Source organism: Phacochoerus africanus, chromosome 15, assembly GCF_016906955.1.
Source record: "Phacochoerus africanus isolate WHEZ1 chromosome 15, ROS_Pafr_v1, whole genome shotgun sequence".
In the NCBI taxonomy this organism is placed as follows: domain Eukaryota; kingdom Metazoa; phylum Chordata; class Mammalia; order Artiodactyla; family Suidae; genus Phacochoerus; species Phacochoerus africanus.
Genome location: NC_062558.1, coordinates 15,926,442 through 15,948,871, shown reverse-complemented (window position 1 = coordinate 15,948,871; position 22,430 = coordinate 15,926,442). Strand labels below are relative to the sequence as shown.

General features: G+C 37.7%; 2 protein-coding genes across 6 annotated transcripts in view; one reads left to right on the top strand and one right to left on the bottom strand.

Annotated features, from left to right (window-relative positions):
- The window catches only part of FBXO8 (F-box protein 8), a 36,359-nt gene extending 32,859 nt beyond the window's left edge, over window positions 1-3,500 (bottom strand). For both annotated transcript variants that reach the window (XM_047760090.1, XM_047760091.1), the window contains exon 1: window positions 3,263-3,500. The gene's annotated coding sequence lies outside the window, so the exon portion shown is untranslated. The remainder of the gene's footprint in view (window positions 1-3,262) is intronic.
- Window positions 3,501-3,865: 365 nt separating this feature from the next.
- CEP44 (centrosomal protein 44) lies at window positions 3,866-21,486 on the top strand. Of its 4 annotated transcripts, none has more exons than XM_047760088.1 (13): window positions 3,938-4,001; window positions 5,135-5,240; window positions 6,391-6,438; window positions 8,032-8,170; window positions 8,922-9,069; window positions 10,224-10,370; window positions 10,724-10,846; window positions 13,542-13,703; window positions 14,684-14,890; window positions 15,633-15,708; window positions 19,052-19,176; window positions 19,431-19,468; window positions 20,487-21,486. In XM_047760088.1, exons 4-13 carry the CDS (start codon window positions 8,082-8,084, stop codon window positions 20,527-20,529), a joined length of 1,158 nt encoding a protein of 385 aa, XP_047616044.1. In that variant the 5' UTR covers window positions 3,938-4,001; window positions 5,135-5,240; window positions 6,391-6,438; window positions 8,032-8,081; the 3' UTR covers window positions 20,530-21,486. The 4 variants fall into 4 exon arrangements, with proteins under 4 accessions (XP_047616042.1, XP_047616041.1, XP_047616044.1 ...); XM_047760087.1 differs by having other exon boundaries at window positions 8,019-8,170; XM_047760086.1 differs by lacking the exon at window positions 5,135-5,240 and having other exon boundaries at window positions 3,866-4,001.
- The last annotated feature ends 944 nt before the right edge of the window (window positions 21,487-22,430 follow it).

Here is a 22,430-nt window from a genome sequence, read left to right as displayed (position 1 = left end):
AACAAATATAAAAATTGAGATTGTCATTTAAAGTGTAACCAAACAGTGGAGAACTGGGGGTTTATTTAATTTCTTCAGCTTCTTTTGCAAGAAATGTTCCACTGTCGGTTTTAACTTTCAAATAAAATAAAGTTATCAAACTTTGTTCATGTTCTATAAATCATAACTCAGGACAAGCACATAGCGTTCTCTAAGCTGGCTCCATTACTAAAATCTTGTTACTTCTTTCAAATAGGTTATGGAATTCTCTGCAATCTGTTCTTGCAGAATACAAACTGCTGATCACAGAGCCAGACAGCCTAAACCTCTGCCTAAACTTGAAACCAAATATCTTTTCTCACCTCTCTATCACAAAAACACTTGCTCTAAATAGAAGATAAACACATTCAAGTTTTACTTTAGAGTCTATGTCAGTAAGTGTCAGAAAAATAAAACTATGAGGAAAAAATAAACAGGGGACAGAAATTTCTAGAGGGGGATGTATTTCATTAAAGTTGTTTTAAAATGATAAGAAAGGAGTTCCCACCCTGGCGCAGTGGAAACAAATTTGACTAGGAACCATGAGGTTGCAGGTTTGATCCCTGGCCTTGATCCGTGGGTTGATCCCATCGTTGCCATGAGCTGTAGTGTAGGTCACAGACACAGCTCAATCTGGCGTGGCTCTGGCTGTGGCGTAGGCTGGCAGCTGTAGCTCTGATTAGACCCCTAGCCTGGGAACCTCCATATGCTGCGGGTATGACCCTAAAAAGGAAAAAAAAAATTAAAATGCTAAGTAAAATAATTCAATGAATTAGATGTAGAATTCACAGACTTGGCATTAATGAATTTGAAACATTATCACAGATCAGCCAATAGATTAGCCTATTTCCAAATGTGAATCAAAATGTAGGGAAAAAATAGTTGTACATAGCAGTTGGTTTAGTGATGAACTATAAAATCAAACATTTGAATAACTAATTTCAATGCATTCTAATCAAAGAAAATTTCTTTGTAATTCAATCTTTTTATACTGTGAAACAAGGAAAAGGACTAACTTTTCATATATGCAAAAGCACAATAAACACACAAAATATCCCTTATTAAACTGTTGATAAGTATAATAAATTATGATGTATGGCTAGTTATTACCATAAGATATTTTGTGACTGGAAGTATTTCAACTGCGTTATTCTCAAAAGCATCTCTTTTAAGTTTGGCAGACATCTAAGAGCCCAAAACTAATTAATTGGCTGTAACCTACTATAAATGCAGTATGTTAACCTGAAAGGAAGCACCCATTTAAAAGCCAAATTTACAATTTGAGAATGGACACAGTCAGGCTGGTGTTAAGCACTTGATGTATAAAAGATAAACTTGAATAACATTTTACTAAGGATTTACAACATCTTTCAAACTTGGAAGAAGCATGGGCAATTTTACAGTGAGTCACTGCCAAAATAGTGTCACAATAAACGAAGGCTGTGCCTTTTATTTCCAATAAGTTTATTTGGTTCACTGACAAAAGCTGTGCTGGTGATGTGCATCCAGGTAATGCTGAAAGAAGGTGGTACCTGTCACCTAATAATGCTTTAAAACACACAAACATTTCTGTTCTGACACACCTCTCTCATTCCTATTTGCTCTCATATCAGCACAAAGATTACCATATTCTTTTTTTCTACACTAGAAAGGCTTACTTCTCCCTAGCCTTTGCTAACTTCTTTCCACCTTAAAAGCTATTTTTGCTCATGTTTATTCTGAAACCATTTCAACCATATAAAATGGCAATGGGTAAAGAATACACGATCTTCAGTTGAGCTATGCTCTGCTCACGAACACCTTAAAAATCACAAACCTTCCTCTCACACACATCATCCCTCAAGCAAAGTTCTACCCTCCCCGAAATAATAAGTCAATTCAGAAAATGAGTATGGGGAAAATCGCCAAAAATTAAAAAAAAAAAAACTTTCCAAGAAAGATAATTCTTGTATATAAGTCTGTCTATTTCATTACAATCAGGCATTTCTCTTGGATGTGTTTTTGCTCAGTGATTCCTGCCTATGAATTCCTAAAAATTATCATCCTGGACATCTATGTTAGGCAGCTCCTAAAATGACTCCCACAGATCCTGTGTCCTGGGATTCCTACCCTTGTGTAATCCTCTCCCAGTGACTTTGTGTTGTATTTACTGACTCACTTCTAACAATACAATACAGCAGCAGTGATATCATGTCTGAGATTAGGTTATAAAACAGAGTCCTGGGTGCTCTCTCTTGGACTCCTCGCGGGAGGGAAAGCCAGCTGCCATGTCGTGTACAGTCTCTCAAGACAAACTGTCCACTTAACTCAATAAAAATGGCAAGTTTCTGACTCAAACTGAAAATAGTATAAAATTTTTGCATTCTGATATCTGCTCAATTTTTTCAATCTCTTTTTTTTTTTGGTGGGAAAAAAATCCCTCCCCCTCTCAGAAATACGGTTACCAAACTCCAAACATTTAAAAACAAACAAACAAGAAAAATTGAAATGGAAAATATAAATTAGCTTTGCTTTGATAATTTACTAATAAAGGTCATGACCTACTAATTTTAAGAGACAACTGTGATCTTTGAAAATTAAAATTCCCACTTGTTAAAAAAATTCAATGATTAAACTACTAAGTACATATAGACCTAATAAAAATAAAAGCAAACAAAACCCTTAAATGACTGAGGTTCGGGATCCATTTCTGATTTCACCCAGTTAGTAATATTTAACTTAGCACCCACCAAATAAGAAACTGGAACCCACTCAGATACAAGAGACGACAAATTAAGAATTTGGCAACTTTATAACCAAAGTTTAATGGCTGAAGCTACTGACAATCCATCGTAACCTTAACTGTATGCGTTTGCATTCATATTACCGGAAAGTTAAAGAATTGTGCATACGCACCAAAAAACCCCCACTCTACTTGAAAAGCAACACCTAGGCTAGAAGACAGTCATCCTCAATTTCCCGGCTTTCTTTCAAAATGAAGCCGGGTCATACCTGGGGTTCCAAGCTGACCTACACCCCAGTGGCCTAGGAACACACTTACTCCCGCCTCCTGACACGGCTCCCTAAATGTAATAAGCCAGTACTGCTGTCACTCACGGTGTTTTGCACCGTCATTGGTCCCAAAGTCTCGCTGGTTGGCAAGTTTCTACCAACTGCCCAGCACCGGCTGTCATTATTTCCGAGAAGTAGGGGTGTACAGGGAAGAGAAGCAAGAGCTCTGAAATGTCTAGGCCGACGCCCGTACCTGAGAACCTCCGATCTCCACCGCCGCCGCGACGAATCGGCCTCTGGGCGGGGGCTTTTAGCCAAAAAAAAAATGTTCAGCCGGGAACTGGTGCCCAGGCCATGGAGAAGCCGGTTCGGACTTTGCTTGTTCACGCCTGGTGGAGGTGACGGCGAGCAGAACCCCAGAAACAGCACCGGATCCCTCCGAACTGAGCGCGCCTCAGGCTGCAGCTGCCGGAGCGGCTGACTCTCCGAGTTTTGACGTTTCCTATTGTTGCCGGAAGTGACGTCGAGTTCGGAGGCTTCAGGAAGAAGCATTTTTGTTCCGGTGGTCTACGATTCGCCACAAGTTCTCGGTTTCTCTCTTTGCAGTGCGAGCCCGTCTGAGCCTAAAAACTGGGCAGACTTTGAATCTACAGCTTAGGATCGGACTGGCCCCTGAGAAGGCTCTGGGTAGGGTCAGTCTCCCCCAGGCTCTTGGCGAACGTGCTGTGGAATCTGCAACGTGGAATCCAGGATCTCGGGGGAGCCGGCAGCTTTGAAGAACCTGCCGCGGTGTGTGGCGGGCTCCCACCCGCTGCTCTGAATACAAACGGTCGGCGCGAGAGGCGCGTCCGGGAACCGGCGTCGGGAAGCAGAGATTTGTTGCTGGAGTCTGGGCTCCCGAGGCTCTTGAGTTGCACATGCTACCACCTCCTCCGTCTGCTGTACGGGGCCGGAGGCCTTCGGAACCTGCTTCTTTGATCGACCGCTGCTGGGTGAGCGCCGGGGAACTGGCGAAGCTGCGCCCCAATTTGGGCAGGGCTCGCCTCTCTCTAACCGAGTCCCCGGGCGGGGCCGAGTAACTAGTTTCGCTTTTTCATCCTTTTAAAACAAGTGGGGGGTTGGGGGTGGTGTGGGGAGGAGAGCCCTAGACGTGCCCTGCTCGTGTACCCAACTGGGATATCCTTTTGATAAGGATGAAATGGGAAGAATCGTGGCACGTCATCCTGTTACTTTAGGTTGTGACTTAGGGTTGGGAGCGATCCGACTCCTCCGGGAAACTGACTAGAAAGAACAGCTGAGAAAAGTTGATGTTTTCCTTGCTTTCTATTTCCCTGGGGGTTTGGTGTTTCTCCACTTCCCTACAGGACCACAGATTTTGATTTTACCCGCTCTGAAAAACATCAGAGTAAATTCTGAAAAATCTGAAATTATGGCTATAATGAAGTACTATTCTAAAATTATCCAAAAAGTTTTTAATGGTTTTATATGTTAACACAGCAACACCACAGAGCTATGCACTTGACCCTGTTTTCCCCCGTTTTATTTCAGAGCGTTGTGAGCTGTCACAAACTCTTAGCCATCGACCATAATCACACTAGTCTAATTGCTTCATTCTGAACAGAAATCACAGAATTCAGTGGCATTCTATTTTGAGGCATCATTTAATGACCTCTAACAGCAATGAGGCTAAACTAGATTAAAAGTCTTAAACTGCTCTTTTATACCATCATCTTACCATAAGTTCATTTACCATTTAGACCATTATACCAAGTTCAATTAGGCAGATCTAACTAGTAACAGAGAACTCTGGAGGATGCTGGGAAGCAATAGAGACCACATTAATGGTTGAATCTGTGCTACGGGTATATGCTTTTTGCTTTCAATTTCCTTTTTTAATAAAGCAAAAATGTTAAGTGATTTCATAAAAAGCAAGTTATTTTTCATCTCTGAAAGTACTATGTTAAAATGTGCACAAGTCCTAGATTGGCTTCTTTTTAGTGTATTAATTTTTAATGTTTTTCAATTTTATAAGAGACAGTAAAGCCTTTCATGAAAATATAGATCACCTATAATACATAGTTTTTAAAACCTCTTTTTCTATCCTGCTTTATCACTTTACCTACAGATCCCAGCTGTACTTGTATCTTACTCTTCTTCAAAATATTTATTCTGCTGGTACTGAAGAGGATGTGTTCCAGGAACATACTTTGTCAGAAATTCCATTTTCAGAGGTAGAAATAATAAGACATTGATTTGTGTTATAGGACTTCAGAGAAAGGAATAATGGAAAGATAATGTAGTGTTAAATAAGACAGAAATTCCGTGTACTACCAAGATGGAATATACATCCTTATGGAAAGATAGAAGGATTAAAGGAAGTCTGTGGGAAGAGATAAAATTTATTTTAAAGTTATAGAATGTCTTAGGAGAAAAGGTGACCCTAGAAGGCTTGTGTTAAGATTCTTGGGTTTGGGAGTTTCCGTCGTGGTACAGTGGTTAACGAATCCAACTAGGAACCATGAGGTTGCAGGTTCGATCCCTGGCCTTGCTCAGTGGGTTAAGGATCTGGCAATTACCTTGAGCTGTGGTGTAGGTCGCAGCCGTGGCTTGGATCCTGCGTTGCTGTGGTATAGGCCAGCAGCAGTGGCTCAGATTAGGCCCCTAGCCCAGGAATTTCCATGTGTCACAGGTGCAGCCCTAAAAAGCAAAAACAAAACAAAACAAAAAAACCCACTGTATTGTCCACTGGCAACATCCAAGAACACATATTTTTTTTGTAGTCAACAGCCAGGGTAGTTCCTACTTTCTCTTCCCCAGGAAAATAAAGGCTGATCTTGGGAAGTCCTCTTGAACTGCTTTCATATATACATGTATCCTCCAGTCATCGTAAAAGATGTTAAATAAGATTTACGTTCTTGGCCAGTGTTTTGTAGAATGTGATTTTAGGCTCATTTCTTCTTTTTCTAGTTTCCTCCTGGAATTTGATACTACCTGGGATTCCTTCTACTTAAAAATGTAAATGTTGAGTTGAAGTAATAGATTAGCTGAAAAAAACTGACTAAAACCCAAGAGTGAGCATTAAAAGTACATTCAGTAACATGTTCTTTACCATGTTGATAAAAGAGGAAACTTGGAACCCTTTAAGAGGAATAAAGGATAAAGAAGTGGTTGGCCAGGGATTTAAAATAGAAAGCTTACTAAATTTAGGATTTTGCATATTGTGAGCCTTATTACCTCTGGTTATGTATAGGTGTAGGAAGGGTGTGTAAGACTGATTTGTGTCCTAATTGACACAAAGGATATTGACTGGGGGCAAAGACCATACAAACTCTTATACTTCACTTGATTTGTTGAACTGTTATGCTTTGTTTTTAATTTCAGAGACTTCATCTTAGAGGAGCTTCATTCTCAGAGGATTCAGTACTCAAGGTATGGTTGTATATTATTCCTTTTTTATGAAATGTCCATGGACAGGTACAAATACTAGGTGTTTTCGAAGTGTGTTGTTGAGCTTTACCTCACTGGTTGATTTGATTTACAGTTTAGAAGCCTTTTGTCTCTTTTAAGCAAAAGTTCTTAACTGTTTACCTTTTTGTTTTATGATCCTTCTTTGAAAATCTAATGAAAGCCCAATCCCATGCAATAAAGTGAGTCAGTTAAAAATATTCCATGGTACTGTTTTCTTTGAAGTCTAAAAAAATTAACCATTTTATTTAAAAATCTCAAATATTCTTCATGTCTTCTCTTTTTTTTCTTTTCCTTTTTAGAGCTGAGTGGCACATGGAAGTTCTGGCTAGGGGTTAAATCAGAGCAACACCAGATCCAAGCTGCATCTGCTAGCTACACCACAGCACCACAGCTCATGGCAATGCCATATCCTTAACCCACTGAGTGAGGCCAGGGATTGAATCCACATCCTCTCGGGTACTAGTCGGGTTCATAACCTCCTGAGCCAGTGTAGTTCATAACCTGCTGAGCCACAGTGGGGTCTTGCCTTTTAGTGCACATAAATGCACACACAAATTCTTTTGGATTTTTTCAAATTTTTTCAATTTTTCAGTTATATCATCTGTGACTAATATTTTTATTTCTTCCTTTTTTAGTCTTTACTCATTTCTTTTTCTTGAATTTTTGTACTAAGACCTCTTGTACAATGTTGAATAGAAGCAGTGAGGGTAGATAAACTTGCCTTTTCCCAGTCTCAGGAAGAGAGTTGTCAATATGTCATTATCAAATATCATGTTTGTAGTACATTTTTTCGATATCCTTTATCAAATGCAGATACTTTTGTGTATAGTTTCTTCCTACCTAACATCTCAGGCTCATCTTGTGTATTTCCTGCCCCAGTCGTAGAATTGGCTGTTTCTCCTGGGAGCAGAGGTTCCTTTTATTGGAGAATAGCAACAAGAACTGCATGCTTAGGTGTGCTCTTTGCTACTGGGGTGTCATTGCTTTTGGTCACTTTCAGCTGACCAAGGAAATGTGTGTCTATTAAGGTGTCTATATAACGTATTTTTACATATTTCAATCTGAAATTGTATCTATATAAAGCTGAATCTTAAGTTCATATTGGGAAGGGGAAAAAAAGTATCTGAATTGCAGCTATAAGTTCAGAGCCCTGGGACTAATGACTAAATCTGTGCTAAATTTCTTTGTCTCTATTTCTTACTGATTTTATTTTGCAGCCTTACTAAGCATCCAGAATAGCCATTGGCGGAGATTACTTTTCGGTGATAACTTCCCAAACTTTGTTGTTCAGAATTAAGTATTTGGGAGAGTGTCATGGAATAAGACACATTATAAGAAGATGAAACATAAGGCAAACTTATTTTTTTGTAATGAAAAAATGTTGAGGGGGAAAGCACACCCAGCATTCAGGAATATATAGTAGGTACTAGGCCAGTAGGAAAGATAAATTAGGGGAGAAATAGGTAAGTGGGTCTGAGATGTGAACGAAAAAGATTATAGAGAAGCTTCAAAAATACAAAGAGTTAACAATGTTTCATCAGTTCTTTTCTTTAGGTGAAAAATTATCTAATTTACGAAGCTGGAGCTGAATTGAATGTTAAGTAATGGCAACAGGTGACTTAAAAAGAAGCTTACGGAACCTAGAGCAAGTTCTTCGCTCTCTAAATTATCCTAGAGAGGTGGATTGTGTAGGGTAAGCTATATCAAACTCCTTTATATTATTTCCAGTACTGATCTCAGGTAATATTTGACATGAGGGGAGTATCTAAATAAAAATACAGATTTTATATGGCTGCCTCTTCCGCCCCGTTTTTTTTTTTTTTTTTTTAATCTGTAACTTAGAATTTGTAATGTTTTACCTTTGCATGTTTGTGGTAAAGAGCAAGTGAGGCAATGCGAGAAATGTTTGCAAAACCACTAAGTAAGGCAGTATATTTGCTTTACCAGTGGGAGAAAATGGACTAGATCGAGTAAGGCTAAGCTTTGGAAAATCAATAAATATCATCATGGTAAAAAGGCTGTTGGTACTAAATAAGTTGGTAAGTTTTTGTTTCCTAGTAATTTGGTTGCACTGGTTTAGGGTGGGTGATAGACTCTGAAGGGTCTTGGTGCATCACCTAGTTTTTATGGTTGTAGTGTTAAATTATGAACTATTGACAGCATTTCTCTCTACTTCCCTGTTTATCCAAATTTGTGGAACTATGCCCCTTAAATATCTTTCTTTTTGGAGTTCCTGCTGTGGCACAGCGGAATTAGCAGCATCCCTGCAGCACCAGGATGACGCAGGTCCAATCCCTGGCCTGGCACGGTGGGTTAAAGGATCCGGTGTTGCTGCACCTATGTCTTACTTAGGTCGCAGCTGCAGCTCGGATCTGATTACTGGCCTGGGAACTCCATAAGCTGCAGGGCAGCCAAAATAAAATCTTTTTCTTTTTCCCCTACAGGTTGGTAAAGGGCGATATAGCAGCATCTTTGCCTATCATCAGCTATTCCCTTACCTCATATTCACCTTATGTAGCAGAACTTCTGGTGGAGTCCAATGTGGAGCTCATAGCAAAGAACGACTTGCGCTTTATAGATACTGTCTACAAGGTATTTTGAATTTATAAAACAATAATTCTTTTAGAAGTCATTGAATGGTTTTTTAAGATTAATGATTTTATAACTCCTTAAGTATGTACAGCTCTGTATGGTTGACAGAGTATTTCCATATGCATTTAATCTCATTTAATTTCAGGCCCTGGTGTAAACAAGGTGCAATTCAAGTTTGCTTTATGTTTCATACTCTAAATAGATATGACAACCAGTAAACATTTGTCATTGCTATCATTTTCCCTTTTTATATAAAGTTTTAGTAAAATTTGGTATGCTGGCAGAGGTTAGAAACTTGATTGTATTAAAAGTTTTTTCATAGAATTATGAGTTAATTTAATCATTTATAGGAAGGAACTACAACAACTTATGTTCTTTGAGGTCTGAAACTGCATCTCATTACCTACCCTGGTATCTATAGTTGTATTCTATGTATCCTGAACTTCATCTTATATTTGATTTTTGAAAACCTTAATTTGTATCATTAATTTTTTCTTAACCTTTTTAAAAATAGCAAAGCCCATTTATCAAATCAAATCTTTTTTTAAGTAGAGAGTTGCCTTTGATGAAATGGTAGCTTTTATGTATAGTCTCTGTTTAATCTTCCCTTTCTTTGCCTCTCACCCCAGAAAGCTTCCATGGAAGCTTAAGAATCTAAGAAATACTGAGGTTCCATAGAGTAGGTTTTGAAAATAACTAGTGTGATCTGTTTCTTTCATTTTACACATAAGAGACTAAAACTCAGTAGCCTACTGACTTGTCTAAAAATCAAGTTGTGAGTTCGTTAATAGAACTGTGGTTTTCTGGTAATCTGGCGTGGTAATCTTTTATAGCAAGCTAAGGAGTTTTTCTAGTGAGAGTATTTGAACTCTTTGGTGATGAGCTAGCTTTTTCCATCTTTCCAGATAGCTATCTCTACTCTGGTATGTCTCTGACTACCTGTTTTTCTACCTTTTCTCCTTCGTGGTTATGACTCATAGCACCCCTACGAATCTCTATAGAATTTTTTATGTAATGGCTTAATCCTCCACCCCCTACCCCGTCCCCATCCCTGTTGCCTCTCAGTACCTCCCTGCCCAAGTGGCCATTTATTGTTCGGGATTTTCAAAAGAAATTACTCCCAACTTTTATGCTGACCTCTTCCCTTTTTACAGCTTCTTCGTGATCATTTTAATTATAAACCAATCTTGACAAAAAAGCAGTTTCTCCAGTGTGGATTTGCGGAATGGAAAATCCAAATTATTTGTGATATTTTAAATTGTGTGATGAAAAAGCACAAGGAGTTGAGTGGTCTTGAGAAGGTAATTATATTAATAGATTTTATCTTATGCCAAGTGGCAATATTTTAATCTATAAAACAATACCCTAGTCAGCAGGTTAATGCATAGTCAGTTACTACATACATTATTCACAGATTACAATGCCTGATGTTTGCTTTAAATACTAGTTACTTGTTTTTAGACATTTGTGACTAAGAGGTACCAGTCCTAAACATTTCAAACCTAATGCATTTCCATCACTTCTTAGATCTCAAAAGACATGTGGTCTTTTATTTGGCAGTCATATTTCTTATGAATATTTCTTATGATGGAGGAATTTAATATATACATCATGCCTACACACAATGTATTATGTACATCTGCCTTTTTCTTAGACTCCATCACAACAAAGGAAAAAAATCAGTTCTGTTAAGTCCGAATCTTGTTCAGGTGCTGAGAAGACATCTGCAGAACCTGTCGGCATTGATGTTACCGGCAGGTTTGTGACTTCAGGAAAGGTAAGAAAATGCAAAGAGAATGTCATTGTGCTCAGACATTAGAGTATAAGGATTTTTAATAATTCATCTCATATATTATCTGGGGACATTCGAACATGTAAGAAGGTAGAAGCTACAACTTGAACAGGCTTTCTCTTTATAGTTCTTTTTTTTTTTCTCTTGTCTTTTTCTAGGGCCGCACCTGCAGCATATGGAGGTTCCCAGGCTAGAGGTCTAATCGGAGCTGTAGCCATTGGCCTACACCACAGCCACAGCAACGCCAGATCGTAGCCGCGTCTGCGACCTACACCACAGCTCACAGCAATGCTGGATCCTTAACCCACTGAGCAAGGCCAGGGATCGAACCCACAACCTCATGGTTCCTAGTCAGGCTCATTAACCACTGAGCCATGACAGGAACTCCTCTCTTTATATTTCTAACCCTTAATTCTACCTCATGCGGATGATGATGATGATGGTCATAAATGTTTACTCTTAATTGTGTATCTAATCTTCTTAAAGACCCTACAATTAGTTACACTGATAGGTCATGATTTACATACATTTGTTTATTTTATTTTATTATTTATCTATTTATTTATTTAATTCATTTATTTTGTCTTTTTGCCATTTCTTGGGCTGCTCCTGAAGCACATGGAGGTTCCCAGGCTAGGGGTCGAATCGGAGCTGTGGCTGCCGGCCTACAGCAGAGCCACAGCAACTCCGGATCCAAGCTGTGTGTGCAACCTACACCACAGCTCGCATCAACGCCGGATCCTTAACTCACTGAGCAAGGCCAGGGATCGAACCCACAGCCTCATGGTTCCTAGTTGGATTCGTTAACCACTACACCATGATGGGAACTCCTACATACATGTATATTTCTATACCAAGAAAGTGAAATATCCAGTGATTGATAGTCCTTAAATGTATAATCTGATTTTGGGGTATGTCTGGTTTTGTTTAAGCCACGCCCATGGTGTGCAGAAGTTCCCAGGCCAGGGATCAAACCCATGTCATAGCAGTCACAACACCAGTCCTTAAACCACTGAGCCACCAGGAAACTCCTTTGGGGTAGTGTTTTGAATATTTTCTCTTTGTTAGATCTTACCTGCCCTTATCTACTTCAAGCTCCTGTGGCTGAATGAATCCAATGCTTTTAATTTTTTTCTATCTCTAAGGAAAAATTAAGCCAAAATATTATTTTATAATGGTAAATATACTTTCAGGTGTCTTCCATCTGGGGCAGACCCTTTTGAGATTGAAGGATAGGTTTCCAGATGAATAATCAATGTGTAATTTGATAAAGGATGAGTATTTTTTTGGCTGAAGTAAAATCTAGGGTATTATTTTTTCCCAATTCAGAATATGTTATATAAACAGAGTCTATGAAGATATTTATACTCTATGCCTTTATTAAAAATATTGACATTTAACTGTAGGGAAAAGGTTCTTATGTCAGTAACTTAAAAAAAAAAAAATGCCTGTTTTGCTCCAGGTAATGAGGACAAAATAAAAGGAATATTAAGTATCTTGTATCCTTTCCCAACTAGAATTTTTCTAGTTGGGATTTTTTTTTTTTTTCTTCATTTTTGGCCGCCCAGCAGCATATGGAGCTCTGGGGCCAGGGATCAGATCCAAGCCTCGGTGGAAGCAATGCTGGATCCTTAACCCACTGCACTGGGCCTGGGATTGAACCTGTATCCCAGCACTCCCAAGATGCCACTGATCCTGTTGCACCAAAATGGGAGCTGGTAAATAGGGATTTTCTTAGACTAATTTTTTTTTTTTTTGTCTTTTTGCTATTTCTTGGGCCGCTCCTGCGGCATATGGAGGTTCCCAGGCTAGGGGTCGAATCGGAGCTGTAGCCACCGGCCTACGCCAGAGCCACAGCAACGCGGGATCCGAGCCGCGTCTGCAACCTACACCACAGGTAATGGCAATGCCGGATGGTTAACCCACTGAGCAAGGGCAGGGACCGAACCCGCAACCTCATGGTTCCTAGTCGGATTCGTTAACCACTGCGCCACGACGGGAACTCCTAATTTTTTTTTTTTAATCTTCACTGTGGATTAGGCATAAGTACTTACTAAATATGGCTTATGTAACCGATTGCATTTTTTCAATCTTCTATGGTGGAGGTAGGTTGCAGCTGTGACTTGGATTTAATCCCTAGCCTAAGAAGTTCCATATGCCAAGTTCCATATGCTGTTAAAAAAAAAAAATTGTAATGAATCCTATGCATAGAGCTCTTGATTATCTGTATATGAGTAATTTGGTAACCTTTTAAAAGTAGCTTATTATGGAACATTTAAAACATTTACCAAAGTAGGCATTCCACAGTTCAGCTGTTTGTCAACTCTTTGCTCATCTTGTTCATCCTTCCTGTAACCGCTTTTCCCAACATCTTTTCCTCCAAATCCAAAACCTTTTGAAACAAGTCCTAGACATCATTGAATAGATACTTCAACATTTTTGTAAAATACAAGAATCTTTTTAAGAACATGACCACAATTTTATCCTCACATATGAAATAAAATTCTTAAAGTTTGTGATATTTGGTATATGCTGATGAGGTAGTTTCAACTTTCAGAAATCTTAAGTGGAAAAATAGGACTTTTTTGTTCTTTGTTTTTTGTTTTTTCAAAATGCTACGTGTGTGCTTAAAATAATTATGGAGGAGAACATGAAAGCCTCTCTGTTTTCCTCCGTACAGAAGAAAGCTGTGGTGATCCGCCACCTGTACAATGAAGATGGTGTTAACATTCCTGAAGATCCATCAGCAGATGTTCATGAAGCATTTGATGTTTGTGACTTGAAGACTGCTGAACTCAAGATTCCTGAATTACAGGTTCCTGAGATTAACTGTGAGCAACAAGTAAGGATTTTGGACTTATTTAACAGATGTTGATATTTCTTCTGATATACATGATTATTTCAGCATCTAATCTTTGGAACATTTCTAGACTTTTTAATTATTGATCATGACATGCTACCTTTGTTACCATTACTTAAGAATCAATGAGCCTCACTGGATATAATCCAAAAGATTATTTATTCCTTATATTTGGGGTACTAGGTGAGTTTTTGTAGATAATGCAAAGAAGAATGACATAAGACTTCCTTGGTTTCAAATAATTCACAGTCTGGTGAGAGAGAGAGAAAGAGAGGGAGATGTACCACTTTGTTCAGTGAAGGTTCTTTACTACCTGTTCCCCATATTGATGAACGGGAAAAGTGGTGTACTACTTATTGCCTTTTCATTTCCCTTTTAGGGCCCTTGCTGTCCTCTGCTCTCTCTCAGAACACCGTTTCTATGACTTTATTGCCATAGACCTCATCATAGTTTCTAGTCTTTACTGCTGCTGCTAAAACTTCTTTTTCTGTCTTATGACTTTTGTACATCAGTATACAGTTGGCATTTATAAAAACTACAAGATGACCATTCAGCTTATTTCCTTTTTATAGCAAAGTGAACAGTCTCAATGCACTGTCATTCTTGGTCACTTCCTCTTAGCTTTCTGCTAGATGTAATTAGAAGAAGGTAGTTACAAGTTTTTTTCTTTTCTACCATCTGGTACTGTTCTATGAACTTGTACGTTAACTCATTTAATCTTTACAAGACCCAAATGAAACTGGCACTCTTGTCCCTTTTTTTTTAGATAAGGAAATTGAGGCATCGGGCATCTCATGTGAGCTAGGTTATGTATCTAAGAGGTCTGCCTCCAGAAATAGCACTCTCAGCTCTCTCGCTGTCCTGCCTGTTGTGGCTATTGAAACCACACGGTGCAAATGGGAATACTTGAACTATGACAATTTCAGTTGGAATAATATTTTTAATCTTTCTCATCATTTTAGGATGTAAAAGTCAATCCTGAGATTACTGCACTACAGGTGATGCTTGCTGAATGCCAAGAAAAGCTTAGGAAACTGACTTGCCTAGAGAATAGATTAGACTCTTTGGAAACAAAAATGAAAGGGAAAGTGATGGTGAATGAAAAAACCTGGACCAATCTTCTAAGTCGTGTCACTCTTCTTGAAACAGAAATGCTTTTATCTAAAAAGGTATTTTCTTTCCATAACATTTTTGGAATATCTCAGATACAATTAAGTATTTCTTTCATTAATTTTTGTGTATCTTTTAGAATGATAAATGAGAGGGTATTTAGGTAGCAGGAAATATTTAGTTGTAATAAAGACCTCTTTAGGTACAGCCTATTTGGTGGTGGTGGTTGTGGCTGTTGCTTTTCTCTTCATCAAATAAGATAAGCTGACAGACTTGTTAAATTGAGCTTTTAGAACTGCTAATACTTGAAATACTTAAAAATGAGGTAAGATAATGTTTGTATGTATTTATAAAAAAGTCGAAATTACTTTATTCCTTTAATAGTACAAATGGCCTACTGTTACAAGGTGAAGAAAAAGTTGCCACGGTAGGAAAAATTAAAATGATAACTTCCTTTCTCACTCATTTACTTCAAGTTATAAATATTGTAGAAATAGTTACCATATTTGCCATTGCCTTATCAAATCTGAGAAACTTGTATCTTGATTTCCTCAGAATGTCAATTTCTGCTCCTAGTCTGTCTATTCTTCCTAGAAAGTTAGTGAATTCAAAGTTTCTATCTCCTTCCACATTGAAAAGATCATTTTTATACATAGGAATTTTTTTTTTTGCTTTTAAATAAAAGTAATCAAAAATATTTAAACATTATGTCATCTTTATATTTAATCCTTAGCTGTAAGAGTATAAAATGAGAACCATTTCTTTTTATTTTATTCTAATTAGTGAACTGTATTATTCCAGAATGACAACTATATAGAGTTTAATGAAATGAGTGAAGAGTATGCTTCTAGTAGCGACATGGATAGTCTCAATCCGGGTGAGTTCTTAGTGTATTGGTGTCAGTGATACTGGAAGGGAGTTTTCACAGAAATGATTTTCTAGTGTTTGATCATTTTAGTATCCTTAAGCCTTATTTTTTTTTTTAAGGAATTGCAAAGCTTCCAGGAACAAAGAAAATACTGAACTTACTATAAGTCAAGGGTTGCTAGAAAAGCCAACTAACATGCCTTACATGACATAGTAGTTAAATAAATTCCAGTGTACAAAATTGCAGACCTTTAGGAGTTCCCGTCGTGGCTCAGTGGTTAACAAATCTGACTAGGAACCACGAGGTTGCAGGTTCGATCCCTGGCCTTGCTCAGTGGGTTAAGGATCCGGCGTTGCTGTGAGCTGTGGTGTAGGTTGCAGACGCAGCTCGGATCCCAGCTCGGATCCCTCGTTGCTGTGGCTCTGGTGTAGGCCGGTGGCTACAGCTCTGATTCGACCCCTAGGCTGGGAACCTCCATATGCCACAGGAGCGGCCCAAGAAATGGCAAAAAGACAAAAAATAAATAAATTAATTAAAAACTAAAAAAACAAAATTGCAAACCTCGAGAGATGTTTTACTCTTTTAATTGTAAGATGCTTTAAAATAATAAAAATGGGTAGACTTAAGCATAGTTTTCATATATGTAAATAATAAATATAAGAAGGAAAGAACTTAGGCCCATCTGTCAGTAACCTGTAAAATTATAAACCCTTGCATCACAGGTCACTGATGATCATCAAATAAGAAGGATCTAAAATTAGGACACATTTTCTCTGTGTCACTTAACTTCACTAGGCTATTGACATTTTCATTGTGACTGAGCAGCCAGGATGAGATTTTTCTGGGCTGTTTTTTAGTGACAGTTTTTGTTTTTTTTTTTGATTCTTACCCTTTTTTTTTTTTTGCCTTTTTAGGACTGCACCTTTGGCATATGGAGGTTCCCAGGCTGGGGTTGAGAGCTGTAGCCGCCGGCCTATGCCACAGCAATGCAGGATTCAAGCCGTGTCTGTGACCTATACCACAGGTCACAGCAACACCAGATCCTTAACCCACTGAGCAAGGCCAGGTATCAAACCAATGTCATTATAGATGCTAGTCAGATTCTTTTACTGCTGAGCCATGGTGGGAACTCCAATTCTTACATTTTTTTAAAAGACAAAGGTCTAAATTTTGTCTTGTGTTTGTAATTAAGTCATATTTGCAGAAAAGATATTTTGTCCAATTGATAATTCATAATGAAGCTAAATTTTTTAATCTGTAGGTATTTAACATCATTAAATCTTTCAGCTACTGCTTATATAACAATTTATCAACAACACATTATAGTACTAACTATGGGCCACCTACTGTGGTAAAATTTGATTCTCAAAGCAAGATAAGTGCCATTATCCATATTTTACAGATGAGGAACAGAAACTAAATAACTGCCAAAGGCCACATAGCTATTGAGTGATGGAACAGATTCAGATATTTACTACATATTTAGTGCACATGTCGGTTCCATTGCACAGAGAACAATTTCAATAATTAGGTTATTAAATGTGATTATTTGAGATGCCCTTTCTCCCATTGAACTTATCATATACTACAGATATCAGATTTGATAAAAGTTGGCTTTATCTCCATTTATCATTCATTACTCAACAAATTTCAGAGCTCAACTCTAAGATCCTTGCGAGCAAGAGCTTTTTTTTTAATCTTATGGTCTAGCATAATATTTGTGTTTCTGTCCCTAGTATCTGCATGTGGTAGAAATCAAACTCATATACACTGAAGGCTGAATACCTGCTATTGGCAAAACATTGCCTTTTCCAAGTTTTTGTACTTTTAAAATAGCATTACTGCAGAACATACTTTTAACCCATAGTAACCATATAGCCAAATTTAAGAGCTATGCTAGGACTCTGCGTGATGAGCAGTTAGACTGCTATCTGAAAGGGATTATAGATTATGAATAAGGGGAACACCTAGACTCAAGAAATGTATCATCAGACCCTGTCCATTGAAGCCTTACCCATTACACATGCTACTTGGAAGCAGAGAGTTTGACTTCCCTTTGAGGTTTAGAGCAGTAAGTATTCCCCAGTCTGATCTTAGGACCACTTTGGGAATGGTTTTTGTGAAGTTCATGCTGATGAGTAAGAAAAGGAATGGAGCAGATGGGCAAGAGAAGTCCTCATGTCTTAATACCTTGTTCCCTGATGGCAGTTGTCTTTGTAGGCTTACAGTAAAACTGTGTAAACCGATTTAAATGGGTTTGTTTGGGGTTTGGGGCCTTGTCTTTGCAGCCAAATGCACCATGACTATAAACACAGGGTTTATGGGACCGATTAAACAGGAGCTTGTCCTTTCTGTGACATTGTATAATTGATTCAGTTGTAGGAAAGGCTTGCTGTCATTTTGGTGAATGAATAATATTAGAAAACTGGAAATGGAAAGTTGTTCAGTTCTTTAGAGAAATAAATCTATGAACCCTGAATTTTCAGCAACTTTTTCCATACATATCAACTCAGGGTAGAATGTTTCTTGGCTTTTAAGTATATAAGTCGGGAGTTCCCATCATGGCTCAGTGGTTAAAGAATCTGACTAGGAACCATGAGGTTGCAGGTTCGATCCCTGGTCTTGCTCAGTGAGATAAGGATCCGGCATTGCCGTGAGCTGAGCTGGGGTGTAGGTCGCAGACGCATCTTGGATCTAGCATTACTATGGCTCTGGTGTAGGCTGGCGGCCACAGCTCTGCTTAGACCCCTAGCCTGGGAATCTCCATATGCCACGGGTGTGGCCCTAGAAAAAGACCAAAAAAAGTATATAAGTCAGTTTTAGTGATTGTTGCTACCATTTTAAGAAAAGAATATGCATGGATCAGTAGATTATATTTTAAAGTACCTTAACCTGCCTATTCAATTGATTGCTATTGTGGTAAAGATAATATTACCTTTTGAGATTTTTTTCGTTTTTCTTTTTCGGATGTCCTACAGCATGTGGAGTTCCCAGTCCAGGGATCAGATCCGAGCTGCAGTTGCAACGTATGCTGCAGTTGCAACAACACCGGATCCTTTAACCCACTGTGCTGGGCCAGGGATTGAACCTGCATCCTGGTGCTACAGAAATACTGCCAGTCCTGTTGTGCCACAGTGGGAACTCCACCTTTTGTGACTTTTATTGGCCAGTTTTTAACATCTAGGTCACCATATACAAAGTCATCATCCTCAAAGAATATTAAAAACTCATCTAGACCTCCACCAGTAGCCATTTTCTATTGAGATGTTTTTCTTCCCTCTTCATATAAATGTTTAGATATTTGACTCCACTATGAAAGGAAAAGATAACCTAAAAATCAATTTCTCCACAGATAGAAAAAGTCAAGAAGAAAGGCAAGCAAATATTCCTCTGTCTTCTGGTTATAGTACAGTATCATCAGATTCAACTCCCAGAACCTCAACTGTTAATTACTATGGTTTGAAAGAGATTTCAGAGGTAAGAAGAACTGACAACTGCTTAGATGATTTCCTTTGTAAGGTCAGGAGATCAAGCAAGCTTTAGATTTAGTTGTAGGTGCCATTGGCAGGAAAAGTAGTGAAACCGTAAATCTTAATCTCGTAAAAGTTCTTTGTGATAAATAAACAGTACTTAATGCAGTGTTTTAGACTGTGCTTTATATGTTCATGGTCCATCTTTGACTGTGGTTTACTTTGAGAAATCACTTAAACTTGTTGCTTTTTAAATTAAAGGAAACAACAATCCAGAAAATGGAAAGGATGAAAAAAATGTAAGTAACAGAGGCAACAGAAATTCATTTCTCTGTAGGGAATTCTGTTGGATTACAGTATATATAGAATGTGCATGTGTGTTTCAAACCTTGAAGGTCTCCCCATCAGGTGTGGAATTTCCTTCAGGACTCGAGTGGATAATAAATCCACCTACAGTTATGTGTTTGTGAGATGAGTCACTGTTTTTGTTCCCAACAAGTGATGTAAAACATTGCTAATGGAATTAATTGCAGATTAAAGAGTACAGTGATATTTTTGGTTGATAGTTAATTAAGAAACTATTTTTAATAACTATCACAGTATTAAATGATATATGTAGATGGATGGTTCAAGGGCATTTAAGTACTGTTAAAATATTGCTAGCCTTTTTCAGAATGTTACTGGAATGGTAGTACTAAATATGATACTTTCATCTAGTACAAATATGAAATTATATGATTGTTTTAAGGAGCAGCTGAAAGAAAATGGATGAAATTATATAAGATTATCAGGCAGCCTACTACTTTAAAAAAACTTTTTTTTTTTTTGAAATTTGAAATGTGCTGAAATAACTTATGCTCCAAAATTGAAGACTCATAATTGACTCTAGTTGTTTTCCTCCCCTCAGACCTTAGTATACATAGTATACAGTAATTGTACCTATAAATAAGCACCGAGGGAGTTCCCATTGTGGCGCAGCAGAAATGAATCTGACTAGTATCCATGAGGATGTGGGTTTGATCTCTGCCCTCGCTTAGTGGGTCGGGGATCTGGCATTGCAGTGAGCTATGGTGTAGGTCACCATTGCGGCTTGGATCCTAAGTGACTGTGGCTGTGGTATAGGCCAGAAGCTGTAGCTCTGGTTTGACCCCTAGCCTGGAAACGTCTGTATGTCACTGTTACAGCCCTAGAAAACAAGGGAAAAAAAAGCCCTGAGATTTACTTAAGGCTCAAAAGTGTAATTTCAACAGCCTAAATTCTGTGCCTTACAATGAATTAGTTATTTACTTAATGTATTATTTATTTATTGTATTTCAGGTTTGAAGAAACTGCAGAGTTACTGAAATGTCCAAATCACTAATTATAGAATTTTCTACATGAACTTCTCTAGGACTTTGGCTACTGTACATATTGTACATTTTAAGAGTTCTCTATGCAATTTTAATATACGGGTGATATTTTCATTAAAATTTGAGTTCCATTTGGTATATTAGCTTTTTCATTGGGCATTGAATAAATACTTAAATATTTTTATGCTATGATTAGACTGCTTCACTGTTTCACTGTTCTTAGGAAAACCTATGTGCCGGGACGTTCCTTTTACAGAGTGAAGTCATTCCAGCACTGTATTTTTGTGTTAACATTTGTTGGCAGTGTGCTAAGTAATATGTTTTTTAAAGCACAGGCTTGAGGACCATGGTTTACATCCTGTCGGAAACACTCCACCTGGGACTTGCATATTGTCCCCAGGAGGCTCTCCTACATACCATCCTGCCATCTGCACTGACCAATCCGATGTGATGAAAAGTTAAAAACGCTCATTGAAAAGTTGAATGAAACCAAAATACAACTCGTTCATGCTCAGTCAAAAGGCAGCCACACATTTTCAGTTAATGTTGAGGAAGTGAGGGTCTGATTCTCCTTTTGTATTTGGAAGCAGGTTGGACAGTTGTGAAAACATGTTGAGTATTTTAGTACACTATTCCACAGCACATTTAAGACCAGCGGCTCAGACACAGATGGTGGCCGACCTGTGTTACCGGATACATAGTGGATTTTTTTTTTTTTTTAAGTGACAGGAGGTTATGTTATTTTTCTAGAGAAACTAAAGTCTTAGATGAAGTTAAATCAAAAGAAAAATGAAATTCATTTTAAATCACTAGATAAAATTTCTTATTTATTCGTGTTTATATAAATATAATTTGATTTCTGTCCCATGTGAAGCAATACTGGCAGGTTAAAATTCTTTGAAGAAAATATCTTTGAAGAGAGCATTTTTAGTATTTTAATACAGGTACATGTGTAGTCATCATACTTTAAAATTAGGATCTTTTTAAAGTTATAACTTTGAATTTAGTAATTTCAGGAAATATTTCTGGAATTAATCCAGTTACCTTTATTTTTTTTTTCAATTACAAAAAAATATATAAATCAGGGGATTAGAGTTGTGAAAAAAACTACTTAATCAGAAACTACTTAATTAAGCTTCTAAAAAATTCAGTATCAGTATGGAATTGTAGCACCACCTTGTGGTTTATATGCCAGTATTTTACCTTTCATTAAAATAATGTGACTTTCCCATAAAACATAGGATCCTGTTTTCCCTTTGAAAAACTGAATTCCAGTTTTAAGAAGTAGCATCTTAAGTTTTCTTGTGCAAGACAGAAGAAAAAGTTGCCTTCTTCTCTTTCTCATTGTCTCTTTTCCCTTCCTCTCCTTTTTCGGTTATGTAGTGTCCATACACACCAGTTAGATGATTGTAAACATCTTAAATTTCCTGGTTTATATGAAGTGTGCAAAATATTAAGTACCTATTGAAAATATAGTCAAAGATGTCTTATATTATCTAGTGGAAATTTGGAGTCCAAATTTTTTCATGCTTTTGTCTTAACAATGTAAACAGGAACTAATAAAAGCAATTCATTACAACACTATACATTTATACATTTATCTCACGGTACTACTTTAGGATAATGTAATCTTTTGGGACAAAGAAAGCAAATTTGACTTCATTGAAGTTACTGGAGAGCAAGTATTATTTTTTCCCAGCTCTCCCAGGAATAGTAGAAAAAAGTTTTCTCTCTGAGGCAGTTTGGTAAGTAGTTACTAAAACCAGCCCCCTTTGATTAACTTGAAGTTTTTGAGAAAGTAAAGGAGGGGAGTCCTGAAGCGGTTGTTTGGTGCTACACAATTAAACCCATAGTTAACTGGAATTTTCACTAACTCCATCCCCTTAATTCTTCCATAAGCTGGATGAGAGGT

Excerpts from the sequence above, each read along its gene's own strand:
- CEP44 (XM_047760086.1), top strand. The coding sequence starts at position 8,082 with ATGGCAACAGGTGACTTAAAAAGAAGCTTACGGAACCTAGAGCAAGTT. Across the intron at positions 8,171-8,921 it reads AGAGAGGTGGATTGTGTAGG|GTTGGTAAAGGGCGATATAG; the intron begins GTAAGCTATATC and ends TTTCCCCTACAG. Across the intron at positions 19,469-20,486 it reads ATGGAAAGGATGAAAAAAAT|GTTTGAAGAAACTGCAGAGT; the intron begins GTAAGTAACAGA and ends ATTGTATTTCAG.